The sequence below is a fragment of the Plectrocnemia conspersa genome, unplaced genomic scaffold (genome assembly GCF_051122295.1).
Source record: "Plectrocnemia conspersa isolate PC_06_02 unplaced genomic scaffold, ASM5112229v1 ptg000014l, whole genome shotgun sequence".
Classification (NCBI taxonomy): Eukaryota; Metazoa; Arthropoda; class Insecta; order Trichoptera; family Polycentropodidae; genus Plectrocnemia; species Plectrocnemia conspersa.
In genome coordinates this window covers 2373062-2391640 of record NW_028277178.1, presented here as the reverse complement: position 1 = coordinate 2391640, position 18579 = coordinate 2373062, and the positions used below count along the sequence as shown (strand labels likewise).

General features: G+C 29.6%; 2 protein-coding genes and 1 long non-coding RNA gene across 7 annotated transcripts; 1 reads left to right on the top strand and 2 right to left on the bottom strand.

Annotated features, from left to right (window-relative positions):
* Positions 1-323: 323 nt before the first annotated feature.
* Positions 324-15855, top strand: LOC148225959 (nuclear factor NF-kappa-B p100 subunit-like). 4 transcript variants are annotated; one of them, XM_088204217.1, is made up of 14 exons: positions 324-458; positions 11637-11803; positions 11870-12003; positions 13350-13507; positions 13579-13684; positions 13747-13876; positions 13946-14050; positions 14184-14292; positions 14355-14463; positions 14534-14670; positions 14735-15028; positions 15093-15375; positions 15445-15610; positions 15674-15855. In XM_088204217.1, exons 2-12 carry the CDS (start codon positions 11662-11664, stop codon positions 15370-15372), a joined length of 1704 nt encoding a protein of 567 aa, XP_088060343.1. In that variant the 5' UTR covers positions 324-458; positions 11637-11661; the 3' UTR covers positions 15373-15375; positions 15445-15610; positions 15674-15855. The 4 variants fall into 4 exon arrangements, with proteins under 4 accessions (XP_088060343.1, XP_088060344.1, XP_088060342.1 ...); XM_088204218.1 differs by lacking the exon at positions 324-458 and adding an exon at positions 5054-5135 and having other exon boundaries at positions 15093-15380; XM_088204216.1 differs by lacking the exon at positions 324-458 and adding an exon at positions 5054-5621.
* LOC148225960 (uncharacterized) lies at positions 6056-8145 on the bottom strand. 2 transcript variants are annotated; one of them, XR_015812308.1, is made up of 5 exons: positions 7800-8136; positions 7579-7732; positions 7201-7500; positions 6151-7129; positions 6056-6089 (listed from the first exon to the last, which is right to left on the bottom strand). XR_015812308.1 is itself a non-coding variant. In XM_088204219.1 (4 exons), exons 1-4 carry the CDS (start codon positions 7829-7831, stop codon positions 6815-6817), a joined length of 801 nt encoding a protein of 266 aa, XP_088060345.1. In that variant the 5' UTR covers positions 7832-8145; the 3' UTR covers positions 6056-6814. The 2 variants fall into 2 exon arrangements, 1 of the variants encoding a protein (XP_088060345.1); XM_088204219.1 differs by having other exon boundaries at positions 6056-7129; positions 7800-8145.
* A 1739-nt stretch (positions 15856-17594) lies between the features above and the next one.
* Positions 17595-18064, bottom strand: LOC148225958 (uncharacterized). The gene is made up of 3 exons (XR_015812309.1): positions 17926-18064; positions 17814-17857; positions 17595-17732 (listed from the first exon to the last, which is right to left on the bottom strand). It is a non-coding gene; the product is annotated as an uncharacterized LOC148225958 (long non-coding RNA).
* Positions 18065-18579: the final 515 nt, after the last annotated feature.

Genomic DNA, 18579 nt, shown 5'->3' with positions numbered 1-18579 from the left:
TACTAAACTGTGTTTCTAGCGCTTTTAAGTGGTTCTAGGACACTAACCCCCTGGACATTTACCCCCCGGACAATAACCCCCTGATAATTAGCCATCCGTGCCAATAACCCCCCCCCTAACAATTAACCCCCGCCACGTATAAAGATAGTTTATTTGGACTTGATCGTTTTTGCTAGCGCTTGATGCGTCCACTGCGTTTCGCGTTGGGGGTGGCTCGTTCGCCAAGCCCCATTGCCGCGACGCCGAGCCGTGGGGAAGCACGCATACAACTACACTTGCATTTCGCCAAGTGGCAGTCCAAATTTGCTGCCGCACTGGGGCTCAGTCGCGCGCTACCCGCCGCAAGGTCAGGACGTAGGCTCGAGCGCAGCCGGCTCCGGCCAACACCACCTAGATAGAAGGCCGGACAGCAGCGCGCGTGACGTCATTGAAAAAAATCTTTAAACCAACTACCCGAGGTGAGTGTTTCTAATTTTCTCCTTTTCTTTCCATCAGAATTAATCGATATTATGCTATTTTTCTTTTTCATTTTACTACCAGACTTACGCTAAATACCGGCACTTTTTCGCAAAACTTCGCGAATTTTACCTTTTTTATTTAAATTTATGTATCTTTTGATACGGTCCGAATATTTCGTTGAATTTTTCTAGACATGCTATAAATGTATCAATGCATCAATTCAAGTTATTATTAGATGGTTCTCAACATGTGGTTCGCCGAAAATAAAAAATAATTATTACTTTTCCTCATTATTAGATTTTTAAAATGATTATCTGATTTGAAAATTATAAAAACGAATAACCTAGAAATTTTAATAAAAACAATTGAAATTGAGTTAACCAGCGGTTCTCAAACTTTTTTAAATTTGTAAAAACTTTTTTCAAGTAAACTTCTTTTGTATTGTGACATTTTTACTAATACGAGTTTACTGATATATATTTCATTTGCAATAAAATATTCACTAACCGTTGTAATTCACTCCATCGTAATGTGAAATTTTCCAGGAACATACACAGATAATTTACATTGTCTTTCACGTGTAAATCACTTTTCACAATAACTAGTTATATAATGAAAGTTTAAAGTGTCTCGATTTTTTACTGTTTTTCGCAATTGCAACAATATTACCCCATATCGTTTATATTTGGTTTCAAATATTCGTAATTTTGCATTTTTCAGATATTCTGGTAAAACACGATTCTTCCTTATGGTACCACAGATTCTATTTTTTTTTTCGTATATATTTTTTTGCTATTTCAACACTGCTATAAAAATCGTCCATATAAAGATGATGCCATTTGTATTTATTGTCTGATGTTAGATGTGATATTGAATCTTGTAACGAAATTCCAGGTCCTGAATATATTTTAAATTTCGATATGTATCCTGACACTAATTCACATACCATTCTTATCACTATACCGTACTTTGTGAGCTTACTGGGGTTGTATACGTGAAAATTTAATCTTCCACACCATGGGATCATACCCTCATCCAGAGATATGTTTAGGCTTGGTTTGTACATATTTTTTAATCTTTCGGAGAAATAATCAATTATATTTTGTACTTTGAACAGTAATCCTACATTATCAGGAACATTTTCATTATTGGAAAAACGCAGGTAACGTAATATTTAATAAAACCTATTTCTACTCATGGTTTTTGTAAATATCAAGGTTCCTATTAGTGGATTTATTGTCTAATACAGGTGTAATGAGCCATTTTTTACCAGGCCCATTAGCAATATCAACTCAAACCAATTTTTTAATTCTGGTACCGTTACATCCACCCATTTTTTAGATTTTATTTGCAGTTTGTATCTGTTGATGTGTTGATTATGGTGTCTATTCGTTTCTTCTGCAATAACGGGAAACAAGTAATCTTCAATAAAGTTTTGTGTCTTGTAAAGTGTCTTCTAAATATTTTTCTTGTTCATCTTCCTCATTGCTCATGAGCATCATAGCATGTGGACGATTTCTTTCATGAACAGAGGAGTCTTAATCACTATCACTATAATTTTCATTGTCACTTGGAATATCTATATATATTTAACACTACAGTAAGTTCTCGACTTACGCGGTTAATTCGTTCCAGAAAAATTCGCGTAAGTCGAAAATCGCGTAAGTAGAGGAATACTCATCCGATATGTATTAAATATTAATACATTCCCCCAATCATCCGAACGATACTTAAAAGAACTAAATGCCGTCTTCTTGTATGTATACATTAGGTTAAAATGAAAATAAAAGCATTATAAAAATGTATTCTATGTGTTAAATTGTCTACATACATTATAATCTTAACTTTTTTTACAAAATAAAATGAGAAACATAAAAATAATATTTATACATACATATTCATTAAAATATCATGTCATAATGTCTATACTATTCCATTTCAATATCTTTAGGTGTTGGATTTCTTTTATATAATAAGAAACCGTACTTATCCAGTGAAGATTGTACACTAGATCTTTTTTTCTCATAATAGATATTTTTATAACAGGAAATAGCGTCCTGAACTGCTTTATTGGCTTTCTCAAACCGATCAATGTCGGGATCTTGTGCTTTTAATCCAGCCATTCCTTGGTCTATCAAATTGAGGCATTCTGTCATTTTTTGTACTCAAATTCTTTTGTTTCTTTGACTTCCTCCTCCGAATCACCGCCGTTGTTTCTATATTCTTCAAGTTCTATTAAATGTTCATTGTTTAATTCCACTCTATGATTTTCTAACAATTCAATGAAATCATTTTCATTTAGATTTAACTCATTGCGTACGGTGTGCACAAATTTGTGCATTTCAGAAACCTTCCGTTGCGTCGGTGTGCACAAATTTGTGCATTTCGTCATTTTAACTTCATACGAAAAAAACCCACGTAAACTGCGTATTTACTGTAACGTATTTATTTAGGGATTTACCTACAGATGTTACTAATATCATATTAACTAAAAATAGTTTAAAAAAGTAAAAATTCTAAATTCCAGAGGCTCAAAACTCGGGTAAAATAAATTCGTTTCAAGATGTATGTTTACATATATAAATACAATTTTTTTCTATGGAATTATCTCACATATTATTTATTAGAAATAGTGAAATCACTCAATACCAAATTGCGAATCACATATCAATAATATATAAATATGTTTAATTAATTTTTAACACTTAACGGTCGATTTACGCGGCGATATTCGCAAGACACCCAACCGTCCAATTTCGAACAAATGTAACGTTTCCGTTAGGCTAAGCGCACGCTGTTAAAAAAAATGTTAACGAAAAACCCCACCTTATCGGTTTGATTCAGGTAAAGATGGTAATTTTTTTAGAGATATGTTTCTTGAAATTCTTATCTACAAAATTACAAAAAACCCAAAATATTCAAAGGTAACCGCATAAAAAAAAGAAATGTTGAGCTAGACCTAATATCTAAGTACATATTATCAACCCGAAGCATTATAACAAAATAATCAGTGATTCTCAACTTTTAATTGCGTTAATTTATTTTACAACTTTTTGCATTATTATATTTTGTTAGGTTTACAATATATTTTTGTAATGCTTATTTATTTCGTACTCCTTCATTTATTGATACTATTTTCTAAGAAATAAATTACAGTAAATCAAATTCATATTTTTATAATATAAAATATAATGTTTTTTATTTATCATTATTTTCTGTTATATATATGTATGTAGAGGTATCGTGGGCATTTAAATGCAGATTCATCAATCCCAAATGTGATATTTTATAATATTTAGACCTGAAATGATCCCGATCTGTTCAAATTAAATAAACTGTTCTCAACATGTTTTCGATTACCAACACATTGAATACCGGGCATTATTCCTAAAAATGGAGCGTGCGGCGGGGATTATTTGCAAAAATTAGGACTTTAATTTGTGTAACTATCCAAGCACATTGGTGGTTCGAGTCTTTATTGGATAAAAAGTATACAGTAAGTGCGCGTTTTTCATTATTTTAACACATTGCGTACCGTGTGGTAAAAATACAAAAAGTGGTAAATATATAATATTAAAGCAATAAAATGTTTAGAATCACTGATAATTTTTAATTATATTAAATATACTATATAAAATAATAATACAATAAAAGATTACATTTAGCCATAGGCAAACGTTACGTTTGTTCGAAATTGGACAGTTGGGTGTCGTGCAAATATCGCTGCGTAACTTGACCGTCAAGTGTTAAAAATTTTGAATTGATTGTATAGGTCACAAAATTAGATATTTTCGGTTTTTATTATATACAACAGTATTTTATCATCATTTTATTATTATCTTTATTGTTTTTATTCAAATATATATATATATTTGGTTATTCTAAACTAAAAATTATATTTTATTTTATTGGTACGCGATCCACAGTTTGACGTTTACTGATTTTATCATTGCGAATACAAAAAAACGATCATCATAAATCTGTTTTTAAAATTTGACGTTAAAACGTTGACTAATTAAAGAGTTACGATGTTTTAAAAAAAATAAGTTTGTATCCTAATTTTCGCAAATAATCCCCGCCGCACGGCTCCATTTTTAGGAATAATGCCCAGTATTCAATGTGTTAACACATTGAATTGGTTTGTCATTTCAACAAGATCATTAATTATGTTATCTTCCTGCATGGGGTCTTCAACAACTTCAAAAAATTGAGGAGTAAGCTTCTTCCAAACGTTTTTCATGGTAGACTTTACAATTTCATTCCAGGCAAAACCAATATTTTTAACAGCTTCATAAATATTGTGTTCTTTCAAAAACTGTGTCAGTGATATACTGTTTGCCCTTCAGTTACCTTTATGGCATTTCTAAAAATTGTCCTTAAATAATATTTTTTAAAGCTTTGTATTAGACCTTGATCCATAGGTTGTATAATATTATAGAGGTCGTATTTGGGGGCAAAAATGCTATTTTGATATGTTCGTGATCACACGGTGGATGTCCCGGTGGCACATTTCCGATCCGACTACCCGAAAGCCGAGTGTAGTTGTGTGCGTGCGTGCGTACGCGGCTTAGCGACGGTGCTGCCCTCAAGTGTCAATCGAGTGCAACTTGAAACGTCAAATTCGTGTAACTGCATGCTTGGGAACATTTGCCTTTGAAAATCGCCACTGAGTAAATGTATTTCAAAATGTATCGTAACTGCTCAAATACAAGTTCATATTTTCATTAACCTTCATCCGTTTCTCAAATAGACTATACAGTTTAGTACCTCGGCTCTTTTTCGACCCATTTAAATATATTTACTCAACACAGTAAAAATGGTTATTTAATTTTTTATTTTAAGCGCCTAAGCATTGTTATAAGTAAGCAACATAAATAACGCTGTGTTATGTCCCACCCTTATTGTTACATTATTGATACTATTGTTAAATTATTAATTACTTGATGTGAACGAACTTTGTATGTGTTATCATTAAATACCAATCAAATGTAATTACATGTACTTTATATAATGAAATAGTAATTAACTAATAATATTTTAATTAAGAAAGAATGTAATGTATAAAAGGAGATGTTCTCTCCATACATGGCCAGTTGCAATTAATCGCAGGAAGTCAGACAAAACTGAACTCATTATGGAGATTTAGCCAAGTGATCTCTCAGGTTTAAATTGTATTATATAATTTTATTCTATATTTTATATTATGTATATTTACTTCTTGTAGCCATTTTTCTTATGTTCATATGAAATATATTTCTAAATTGTTATATGTGTATTTTGTAACAATCCTGTGAAACTAGTTGGGATCCCGAGTTATAAAAACTGTTGTGTCGTTGGACTGATCCGGCGACACGGCAGCTGCTTTCGAGAAACTACCATCCCAAGACTCCGCTTAAAATGTCACGACCCCGACTCCAAAGCCCTAGTTCATGGCGTATATGAATCAATTCATTCGTTATTAATTTAATACAAATATTTTTTCAATATTTACATTGTAATCCATAATTATAGTTATAGCATCTACTTATTTTTTTGGCTACATTGAAGAAATCAATTGATGAAGTATAAGGATAGTTTGAAACAAATCAAAGAATCGTTCAGTTTTCAATTTTTTATTTTATCCGCTGATTCTACAATAATTATCAGAAAGAATCAATGACAGGACATATAAAAACAAAACGAAATGCTTACATATATACATACATTAATGTGCTGCTCCATGTGACTTTCCATTAGGTTTATTATTCTTAATATTAAGACTTAAATTATGCAACCGCTTTAAACGTTTTATTTTTAATTTATTTGAAAGTGCTGGGCGACCAGAAGCTACAACCGAGTTGCCCCTGGTTATACCTATCCTTCGCCTACTAATGGCCGTTGGTTGAACTTTAATTTTGGCACCAGAATTACGTTTAATTATATTTTTATGATCAGTAGTTACTTTTTTAAACACACCTTTAAAACCGTCCTCAAGTTTTTTGGCCAAATCAGGATCAAATACTCCCTTCATTGATGCAAAACAATTATTTTTAAGATCTAAAAAAAATCGGCAAATTTTTCTTTCATGTCTACATTTAAGTTGTTATCAATTGAAACTATTTCTTTCTCTTCATTTAATTTAAAATCCCCATCAACAATGGATATGTCACATGGAGCAATATTAACGCTGCTGCTGCTGCTGCTGCAACTAACTGAAACTTTAGAGTCACAAATATCAGGCAGTGGTATAAAAAATTCAATTGGCGGAGTCTTTTCACCAAAAGCTAAATATGCAATTTCGTGCTTTGCCTGAGCAGTTAAAGGAGGTGAATTGGGAATTGAGTTATCATGATATTTGTATACCACTGCCTGATGTTTACAGTTGTGGCGTGATACCTGCAACAGAATTAAACAACTGAAATCCAGCCTGATATTCAGATTGTGTTTGCCCTTTTGTAATTAGAACGCCTAGAGGAACAGCTCCAATGCTGCATGCCGTTAAAATAAAAGTAATTGAATGGCCTTCCGCATCGCAAGAGGAAGTGCTGTCTATGAACACAATATCGTTAGTCAAAGGCAAAGAATGAGCTCTTTTCATCATTGGCGTTATAATAACAAGAGCAAACGGTGATTCATAATATTTAATTAAATGTCCTGTTTTTTCATATACTGGTATCTTCTCTTTCAAAATCTGCAATTGATAAATACATATTAATTCATAGAAACAACATTGCGAACGTATTCATTTTCAATATAAATTACTTGGAGACAGTCGTTACGTGGACCTAAAGTGTAATCTCTCCATTTTTCCCTTAAATAAATAACAGTACGCATTTTTGGGTTAATTGATGCATCTGCCATTTCTACGCTACAATTATTATATTTTAATAGCAGATGAGCTTCGTGGTATCTCATAGCCTCGCCAACCTTTAATCCCATATCAAAATAGTCATAAAACTTATTTTTGATATGTTCAGATGGAGGCAAGCAAGATAATGTCTCTGCGTTTATTATAGGATGACTATGGTCTCCGATAAACTGTATTATCGTTTGATATCCGTCCTTAAAATTTGAACAGAATTCATATATGTATAAATATGATTTGTATATATCAAAAGGAAAATAACATATTGAAATTACCTTCAGATATTTATCTCGCCTCATTGTGTCACAAGTCACCTTTTTGACAAGAACGTCTATTTCAGCTTTGCAATACAAATTTTTTGATTTTCCATGCGTTCTTTTTGAAGGGTCAAGTTTGAAGGTTTGGGAATGATGACATATTTTCCTAATGCTACAATAATTATGTATGTGTATATAAGAACTGTTATCTATATTATTAGTTTAATTAGAGTACTTACTGTGAAATATATCTTGTGGGTTTTTTTTTCATACTCTTACAATTCCAACTTGTTCTGGATAACGCACTGTATTATTTTATCCAGCGCTCCGCTTCCTCGTTCGTCTTTATATCACATCGAAAAGTTTTAGTGTCAACCTCGACGTAGTTAAAAGATTTAGGAAAATGTTCCATCGTGGTAGTTATTTATTAAGCAAATGACGCCCACGCGTAAACGACCGTTGACACGAATTTGACGTTTCAAGTTGCACTCGATTGACACTTGAGGGCAGCACCGTCGCTAAGCCGCGTACGCACGCACGCACACAACTACACTCGGCTTTCGGGTAGTCGGATCGGAAATGTGCCATATATCAACATCGATATTATAACAAATTTTAAATTTTCCAACTTTTTAACCGCGTAACTACGAATCCGCGTAAGTAGAAACCGCGTAACTCGAGAACCTACTGTATATTAAATAACATAAACTGTAATTATTTTCACGTAGATTTTACACACGTATCTAACTAAAAAACTATGTTTTATAAACAGTTCGTAATATTTTTCGAATATTCACTCGAGCACACGAAAACCAGATGCACTTCACACGATAGTATAACTTAAACTTAATTCTTATCCATAAGTTTTTATGTGTATCGTGCTAATAATTCAAAAATAATAACTCGAAAAAATTCCCACTTTCTAAAATAATGTGTCACTGAGATTCGGTATTTCCAGTAAGCCAGTATTATCTGACGGGAGATCAAATTTACTCACAAAAAATAGGTTGGAACTTCCATATAACAGGATAGAAAAAAATACAATAGAATCTTACTAATCTGACAATCTTGAGATTCTCAGTAATCCAATACTATCTAATGGTTAATGATATGATAAATTTTTAGTGTCTTGTACTTTTTATATATGTACATCGTATTTTTTAATTTTATGTTATTTGACTTTATTTCAAAATAAACCCATTTACCCAATAAATTATTTTTAAATATACATATTTATATGTTTGTGTATAAAATAACATATTTTTTCTTTTTTTACACCGTCCGAAAAAAAAGTGTGCTGGATAAAAGTTTTTAGAAATTTGAAAAAGTTTAAGAACCGCTGGTTAACTCAATTTTAATTATTTTTATTTAAATTCCTAGATTACTTGCTTTTATAATTTTAAAATCATCAATCAATTTTAAAATCTAATATTAAGGAAATGTAATAATTAATTTCTATTTCCGGCGAACCACATGTTGAGAACCACTTAATAATGGCTTGAATTGATGCATTGTTACATTTATAACATCACATCAAAAGATACAGAAGTTTGTCTGGTAGTGAAACTGCCTGATGAAAGAAATATAAAATATAAATTAAAATCGGTATGCTTCAATGATGGACAATAAAATTCCGATAGAAAGAAATCATGTTCTTCGACTGTATTTAATAGATGAAGATAAGAGAAAATATATCGATTTTTTAAGTGAACAAGTAAAACTTTTCAATTGTAAAAAAAATCGTTGTAGATATTCACCTGATTTTGTAATATTTTGTAGCATTTTGTTCTCAATATCTCCCCACGCATATAGGTAGATACATTAGAAGCTTTGATTTGTTACAAATACCATGTGGATGTGAGCAATTAAATAAAAATTAGCATATGAATTTAGCCAAGTTTTATACCAATAATATATTATTAATAATTTTATTACTATTATTTATAATTACGTATAATGTAAAATATTTCGTAAACAAAAATCACATCTAATTTAGTTTGTTTAAAGTTTTTGTATTTTTCCTTAATTTATTAGTTTTATTTTATTTTTTTATTTACACTTGTAAACTAAAATAAAACTAAATAAAACTAAAAAATTAAACTAATAAGGAAAAAACTTACTTAAATGTATTTTCTTATAATATTAATATTATAATAAACATATTAAAAAAGTGTACATATTGTACATATATTTAAAAAAATAATGTTGCTTATGACGAAGCTATTGACAATTTATTAATATAACTGTACATATATTAATAATAGTATTGTCCGTTTATTTAAAGCTACTGAAAGGTAATTTTAATAAAATTTATTATTTCATTGATTGATCTTATTATGATATTAATTTATTCTAACTTTATACGAAATTAGAAATTTATTATGTCTATGATTTTTGTGGATTAGATTGTTAATATAATAAATTGTTAGTATAATATATTTGTAGAACTTAATTTATTATTACCACTTCAACCCTGTGCAGTTAGGGGCAGCGTTCTAAAAAAATTCAAGTGAAAATTCTTGCGGAGCGATCCGATATCCGACGTTTTTAAAAGCACGTCTTTTCGTTAATTAATCTACGGGTTTTTTCTAAATAATTTAATAACTAATTTAAAATATAACTCTTAATAATTTGGATTGACTCAATTTGAAACACTTCTAACACACAGAAAACACGCTACTTTGATAGGTTAGTAATTTATATATTATATTTATTTTCTACATTACCATCTCATAATATATGATATAATAAATTCCTACATCTTCCACAGTCTAAATTTCTGTAGATGATGTGACGTCATTTCATTTAAAACACATTTATATATTGTTAAATCTATCATTTCTATACCTCTTTAAAGGTAAAAATCACTTTTGAGCTTTGAGTGCTTATTAAACACGACTAGCAAATATAATAGATCAATCTCATGAAAATTCAAAAGCAAACTCACCCAAGTCATTAAATAAATACATAAAACAATAATTAATTAATAGGTAATTAACGCTGCATAAAAAATATTTATACAAATAATTAATGCATTCTGCAAATAAATTATAAAAAACGATATTTACATGACTTACGCGATTTTGATCAACTCATATTTTTTTGTCAACAAAATAAATCAGATATATTTTTTCAATACATCGAATTAAATTATTAGCTTTAAATAATTTATATACAACTCAAGGTTTTAAAAACGCTTTTTATTTATATAATGACAAATACATACTTTAAAAGTTGTGTTCAATCTGATACATTGCTCAGATACCTTAAATATTCATCTAAGAATTAATCAAAAATCGTCAGAATGACTTTAGACGATGCGACAGATTTCCGTCCGCATTAATTATTCAAGAAACCTGATGCGAAAAATATGAAAATTTTTTGCCGCATTGTATCACAAGATCACAACGAATAATGTGTCGAAAGAGTAAACACACTTATTCAAATCGTTCGGTTCTACTTTTACCATCTCGTCCTTAAACTATGCGCTACACCACATCAGACTTCGCAATTTTCCTGATTGCCAGCTTGATTTTAAATTCTAAAAACTACCGCCAGTTGGTTGGCGTCGCTTTTGGGTTTGTGTTTTCTTAATTTTATCACCAGCCCGACGCGTGAGAGCATCAAATCCTTTAATTGTCTATTTCTCGGGCTCTCGAATCCTGGAGTTGTTTGCCATAAAGCCTCTTGGAGACATTCGCGAAAATATTGTAGAAAGAAGGTATTAATTTGGCGCTTTGTCTCAGAATGTATTGCTTAAAGACTTTTAAAACTATATACGAGGTTCATTAACCTCCGCATATGTATTTATATATAATACTAACATACAATAGGATCAAATTCTTCCATACAAAAATATGTCATTATGACTCATATTTGAAATCCGATCTTTTATTTCTATAATGAGATGTAATACTATATTCTCATTGTCTCTTATTCTCATAAGATTTAGTAATATATGATGTAAAAAAATATTTGATAAAGGAACACATCTAGTATAAAATTTGGAGTAATATTTATTTTATGTAATATAAAATTTTATTGATGACAAACACTCCCACTTGATTTATTTTCAGTTTCGAGTGTACCAGCGATTCATCGATGTCGACCCAATTTCACATTTCGGAAGGTTCTATCATGAACAACTACTCAACATCCGGTGAAATCACCTCGCCTTCGCCAATTAGCAACAGCTCGTCGTTAGGTTATATGATGTCTCCGGAACAGACAGTACCTCATTCTGGTATGTTTGATTTTGATTTATGATTAACGCAATTATTTGTACTATATATCATTTATTTATTTGCAGACAATAAAAAAATACATTTAAAAATCTTGGAACAGCCCATAGGTAAGTTTCGCTTTAGGTTTAAGAGCGAAATAATAAGATCACGTGGATGTTTGATGGGTAGAACGAGCAATAAGTCATTTCCAACGGTGGAGGTATGATTTCAATTTATTTTTCTGTTTTTTTTTTAATTAATATAAATGGTTACTCGATATGTTCTAGTTTAAGATTATTTATATACATAGTTCACCAAAAGGGAAGACATTCAATTTTAATTTTGAAACATCGAAGAGCACTGCTTATATTATAATAGTAACTTATTCCTAACTTATTCGATACTAATATAACTTATGGTGTAGTTTAGATGTATGTATCATATATAACTGGTTAATCTAATAATGTATCATTTGGGATGAAAATATTTTGAATACTACTTTTTATTACATCATCACAAGTCATCCTGTTTTGAGTTTTAATTAATTTCTTTAGAGATTTTATATCATTAAAACTTAATGTTATAATATGTAAAACAATAGGCATACGACTAACGTGTATACAATAGTTACATTAATTTTGTGTAGGACCAAGAAGATTATAATTTATTTAAAATATTAACCTTTAATTTTAGTAGAATTAAAAAAGCTGTTTATGAATATACAATTTTTACCGAAGCATAATTGGTAATATTTTAACTAATGCAGTGCATTCCAAGCCTACCCTGATTCTACAAATTCCCACACCTGATGGAAAATAAATATTACGAAATATAATTGTCATTTATAATTTATAATCACACAATAAAGACAAGAACCAATAAAAATATAATTGTTGGTGTACTGTTCAAATGTCAGATTTCTAAGCTATCTATAAACTATCCTAAGCAATCGCTTTTTTTTTAAAAAAACGCCTATTTGTGGTTATGTTTCGAATTTTTTGTGCTGGAACCAAAAGGTTGTCAATCTCTGAATTCAAGAATACAAAAGAAAACTATAATATTTGCTGAGTGCTCACATAAATTTTTATATTTATTTAAAATGTTGTTTTAGTAATATGACAATTTAAAATTACAATAATTGGACTTTTTTTCGATTGCGCAAAAATGTGCTGGCTGTAGGAGTTGTTTTTTCGCGCGAACGTGCGGCAGATTAAGTGTTAAGATTAAACAATCTAGTTAACAAGTTAAAAAATGCAATTTTAATTAAGACAATATTGTTTATTTTTAAACTCTAATTGATATGGTAATTTAAATCATGAATTTCTTGAAGTATACAAGTTTAACAAATTTCATAATTCAGAGATTAATGATTTAAAAAGACATTTTAATTACAGAAGAATTTATTTGTTATTCGATCAATACGGACAAATTATTTTATATATAAACAAAATATATTTGATACAGTTATTTTTTATTAAAAATGTTCTTCGAGACAGGATTTAAAATAATTCTTGGAAAATTGTCCCTATTGGTTTAATTAACTAAAAAATCGATTTCATATTTTAGTTGAAAAATTATCCCGGTGAAGCCATCGTAGCATGCACTTTGGTGCAAGTTGATGAAACCCACAGTGCACATCCGCACAGATTGGTAATTTACAAACACAACGAAGAAACATGCGATCCTCACATCAATATTAACCGAAAAAATGGACATACTGCAACGTAAAAAATGTTTTACATGAACACATTATATAAAAAAAACTAATTTTAATGAATACATTTTCAAATACCAGGTTTGAAGGTATGTTCATACTTTACACGAGTAAGAAGATGATCGTCAAAGAATTGATAAGAAGACATAAAATCAATTTTCCGCATATTAATTATAAAGAAAATGACGTGAGCTTATAGCATTTTGAATATATTTTAAACTAAACTAGTAATAATGCCGATTTTTTTAGCTGAAATTGGAGTATGAAAAGGTAGCGAATACTATAAACATGAATTCCGTCTGTCTGAAATTCAGTGTTTTCGACATAAATGAAAGAGAGTTATGTGAACCTATTTATTCAGAACCGATTAACGATACAAGTAAAATTTACATTCTAACAAGTATTTTATTGTTAATTATAATTTTTAATTATCAATTATTGCTTACAGAAATTGATATAAATTCTCCGTTAAAAATAGTATACGCGAGTGAAACGTCAGGGTCAAGTCTTGGTGGTGACTTGATATTATTATTTGTCGAAAAAGTCGACAAAAGTGAGTATCAAAATCTTGAAATTTCGACTTTTAATTACAATTGAATTATTATTGTTTGCCTTTATTGCCTTTCCAGTTTTTGTACTAATAATACAATGTAATTTGTTAAACATTGGTTAATTTTATGTTTCAGAAAATATTAAAGTTAGGTTTTTTGAAATGCAAAAGGGCGTTAGAGTTTGGGAGGAGTTTGCTTCGTCCTCAGAGTTGCACGTCCATTATCAATATGGAATTGCTTTCAAGTAATCCATCAATCGTAATCGTTTACTTCTATCAACATATTATTTAATATCATTAATTTTAGGACACCGCCTTATAAAGATAATTATCCGACGCAGGATGTAAATGTGTTCATAGAATTGTTTCGTCCAAAAGATCATGCAGTATCCCAAAAAGTGCCGTATTGTTATAAAGTAAGTTATTTTATAGATTTATTCATTATAATATTAGTTTTGAAAAATCATTTTATTTTTAAAATTTCAGGCTTTGAGGGGACATTGTAAAATGTATGGAGCTGATGGTGATAAGGTTGAAGTAAATAAAACGGATATCGAAAACATTGAAGCCGATATAGAGAAGGAACTGAAAGATCATGACAGATTGAATGAAGAAACAAAAAGGTTTGATTATATTGTTAGATAATATTTATGAAAGTTTAATTTGTTAATTGTATTATTTCGACAGACTAAGATCACCGATAGTGACGGATGGCGAGATAGAAAATATCAACAGTCAAAAGAGATTATTATTGAACTTAGAACAAGAACTGCAACAAGAGATCGACGACAAACGTAATACGATTTTGACCAAAGAAACCAGCATTAATACGCTAGAAAAGAATATAGTATGTATGTCTGAGAAAGAAGTCAACGAACTAAATAGCGAACTTGACTTCAATAAAACGGATATCGAAAACATTGAAGCCGATATAGAGAAGGAACTGAAAGATCATGACAGATTGAATGAAGAAACAAAAAGGTTTGATTATATTGTTAGATAATATTTATGAAAGTTTAATTTGTTAATTGTATTATTTCGACAGACTAAGATCACCGATAGTGACGGATGGCGAGATAGAAGATATCAACAGTCAAAAGAGATTATTATTGAACTTAGAACAAGAACTGCAACAAGAGATCGACGACAAACGTAATACGATTTTGACCAAAGAAACCAGCATTGAAAGAGAACTGTGCAGTTATCAGAAAACCCCTGTTAATTTAGAAAAGAAAGTTGCGGAATTGCAACAAATGAACGAGCAACTGTCCGAGGAGATAAAGAAAATAAAAAAATCTTTTGAGAATGAACTAGCAAAATTGTAAATTGTAAAGTATGATTTTTATTTTGCTTTCATTATTTTATGTGTATATTATAAATATCATATTATTATGTAGGGAAGAAGAAATGCTAACAAAAGAATACAATAAATGCAAAACAACTAATACAGAATATCAAAACTAAATAGAAGATTTGCAAGCGGCTAATGTTAAATATTATGAGCAGTTTAAAAAAATAATGAAATCATATACTGAAGAAATACCATCTCAATATGACAATATGGTAAAAATATAAATAATTTGATAATTCTCAAATGAGTTAATTAATAATAAATTATACTTTCAGATTGATGAATACGTATTCAAGATTGAAAGAATTATCAATAAATTATCATCAAAGTTTTGAAATTACACTTTAAATATTATTAATAAAACAACTTGTCAATTAATCGTATTAATGTATTTCATATAAATCATGTTGTAGTAGATAGCATATAGGTTACAAATAAATATATATTGATAATAGAATCTAAACGTGTTTCAAACAGATTAACTGCAAGGATGTGGGTCGCTGAAATTCTCTTACTATATCTTCTTTCAAATTGTAATTGACAATGCACATAGTTAACGTTTTTTTACTTCAAATACAAAGCACAAGTATTTTCACGTACGCGAGTCACATAAGCAAGATGAGACGCTCACAATAGAATAAAAGAAAAAAATACTTCGCTATACTTAAAACATTAATAATTCATGGTGAAATATTTTAATATTGATAAATACAGAAAAAACAAGACATCGCTAAAAAATACATTAAATTGAATATTACTGCACAAATTGTCTATATTATAAAAATGTTACTTGTACTTGAACACAATTTTAATGCGCTCTGAGAACCAAACACATTTAGCTGAGTTATGTACTGTTTTTTTATTACCACCACTTCGGTTTTATAGTTGCAAAGCACAAATTAGAAAAGTCGAGTGTTTCAACTCGAATGTACTAAACATACATTGAAATGTATCTTATATATAATTGTTCTAATCCGCTTCCGGATGCGCATAACTTTAAACGAAACATTCTCCGTTCAATTATCTACTCTGTAAATCGTATCGCTTTGTATTAACAGTGTGTAACAATACACGTAAACAAAGGAAATATATTTAATTATAATAATGAATAATAATAAAAATTAAAATGGAATTTGTTCCGTTCTGTTGTTTCGGCCAATCAAAAATAAGCATTCAAATATTCAAATAGCTTCGACCAATGAAAAATAAGCATTCAAATTCAAATAGACAGTACTGTGACAACACTTTTAAATAATTATTATTTAATAATAAAATTTTGTTACGCGACAATAATTTTCGTTAATTCGTCATTTGACTGAATAAAAATGAAATATATACATAATGTGTTGAGGATTAGAAGAAGACATTGATTAAACTAGATAAACAATCATAAAATAATCTTCGTAATGAAATTTTCAAATTTTGAATTCCCGGCGTCGGGCTCCGAGGCCTAAAAGTGAGTTTTTGCTTTTATAAATAATCGGATTGCAAATTAACTAGGTGTGTTATAACTATGAAAATTAAATATATTCATAATGTGTTTAGGATAAGAATACATTGATTAAATTAGATAAACAATCATAAAACAATCTTTGTAATGAAATCTTCAAATTTTGAAATCCCGTCGCCGGGCTCCGAGGCCGAAAAGTGAGTTTTTCTTTTATATTACATAAACATTATCATTGCTTTCCGATTTAATACACATATACGTTAGATTTCGAGAATTTTAAATTAACCAGTTATGTTTTAAACATGAACGTGTAATATATCCTTAGTATGTGAGGATTGAAAGTTAATGTCGATCAAATCGGCGCTGTCGGACAGCTTATAAATGTGTAGTTTCTTGGATGTTATCTAATAAACGACATTTTACAATGTATATAAATATGTGATTGCATACCTGGAATAATCGATAGCCAAAATATCTAAGAGTGGGTTATTTTTAATTCCGATGTGGCAAAATATGTACAATTTTTGTTCTGTGCCATCATTCCTCTTTCTGAATAGCCAAATTTAAGATATTCAGTTACATCAAACTTATGTAGTATGTTCTTTATAAAAGATAATACTTGCTGACAGTGACTTCAACATGAGAAGATTAACTCTTTGTTTATATATACCAATTCTACGTTGTAGCCATATAGGTCATCAAATTGTTCCATCGTTGCTTCTGAAAAATAATTGAAAAACAATAAGACTCTTATCAAGAGTAAACATTGAACACATTATTACTACTAATATAATCCATAAATTAAATTTAAACGACAACCGAAGAACAAAATTGATGGATGTACTGTAGAGGATTAAACACGTAGATTGGCATCTCTTCATCTTCTACAAAATTGTCACAATATGTCATATATTTTTTATTATTACTAGCATGGTAATATGTTTAATTAACTTCGGAATGTATACCTTTAATTGCCAAATCACCGCTGTTTGTCTTTTAATATTAGATCCTGGAAAGTCAATAGTAATTTTGTTAGAATAACCGTGTTATATTATTCATTTATAACCAAACACTTACTGGCACACCCACAATTTATAGTTTTGTCTATAATTTCAAATGCTGTATCACTTGCATCATCTTCAATTGTCACTTTTTAAGAAAAGTGCCGCGATTATAACATATCTCGCAGCGGATGCAACGGGCACAGCGAGCGCGTGCCAGATGTGACAGCTGTCAGATGTAAGCAAATTTGGGAAATCCCGCGCTTGAGAACGAACTAAATTGATTTTAACGATTTAAATTGTATAACATATATTAAAATATGTATAAAAATCATAAAATACTAAAAAAAATGTTTTTTAAAATATTTTTTTAGTTTATAGATTTAAAATATAATATAAATAATGTGGATATGTATTAGCTTCTCTATACAGAAAAAATATGTACCTAAATTTTGGCGAACGTTGGCAATTTAAAGTTTTAGTTTTTAGAGAATTTGTAAAACTTTGCTTTAAAAAATATTTTCAATAAAAAGGGGCAAAGTTTCAAAATTAGTACTATTCATTACCAACCAACTACTAAGCGTACAGTATTGCAAAAATCCCTCTTACTGATGCCTTTGAAAGTAAACTACACAAAAATGTATAACACTAATTTAAATATTTTTTAAATTATAATGTTTCAGAATAAAATTTCAAGATTTATTCAAAATATTTTTTTCAACATTAAAAA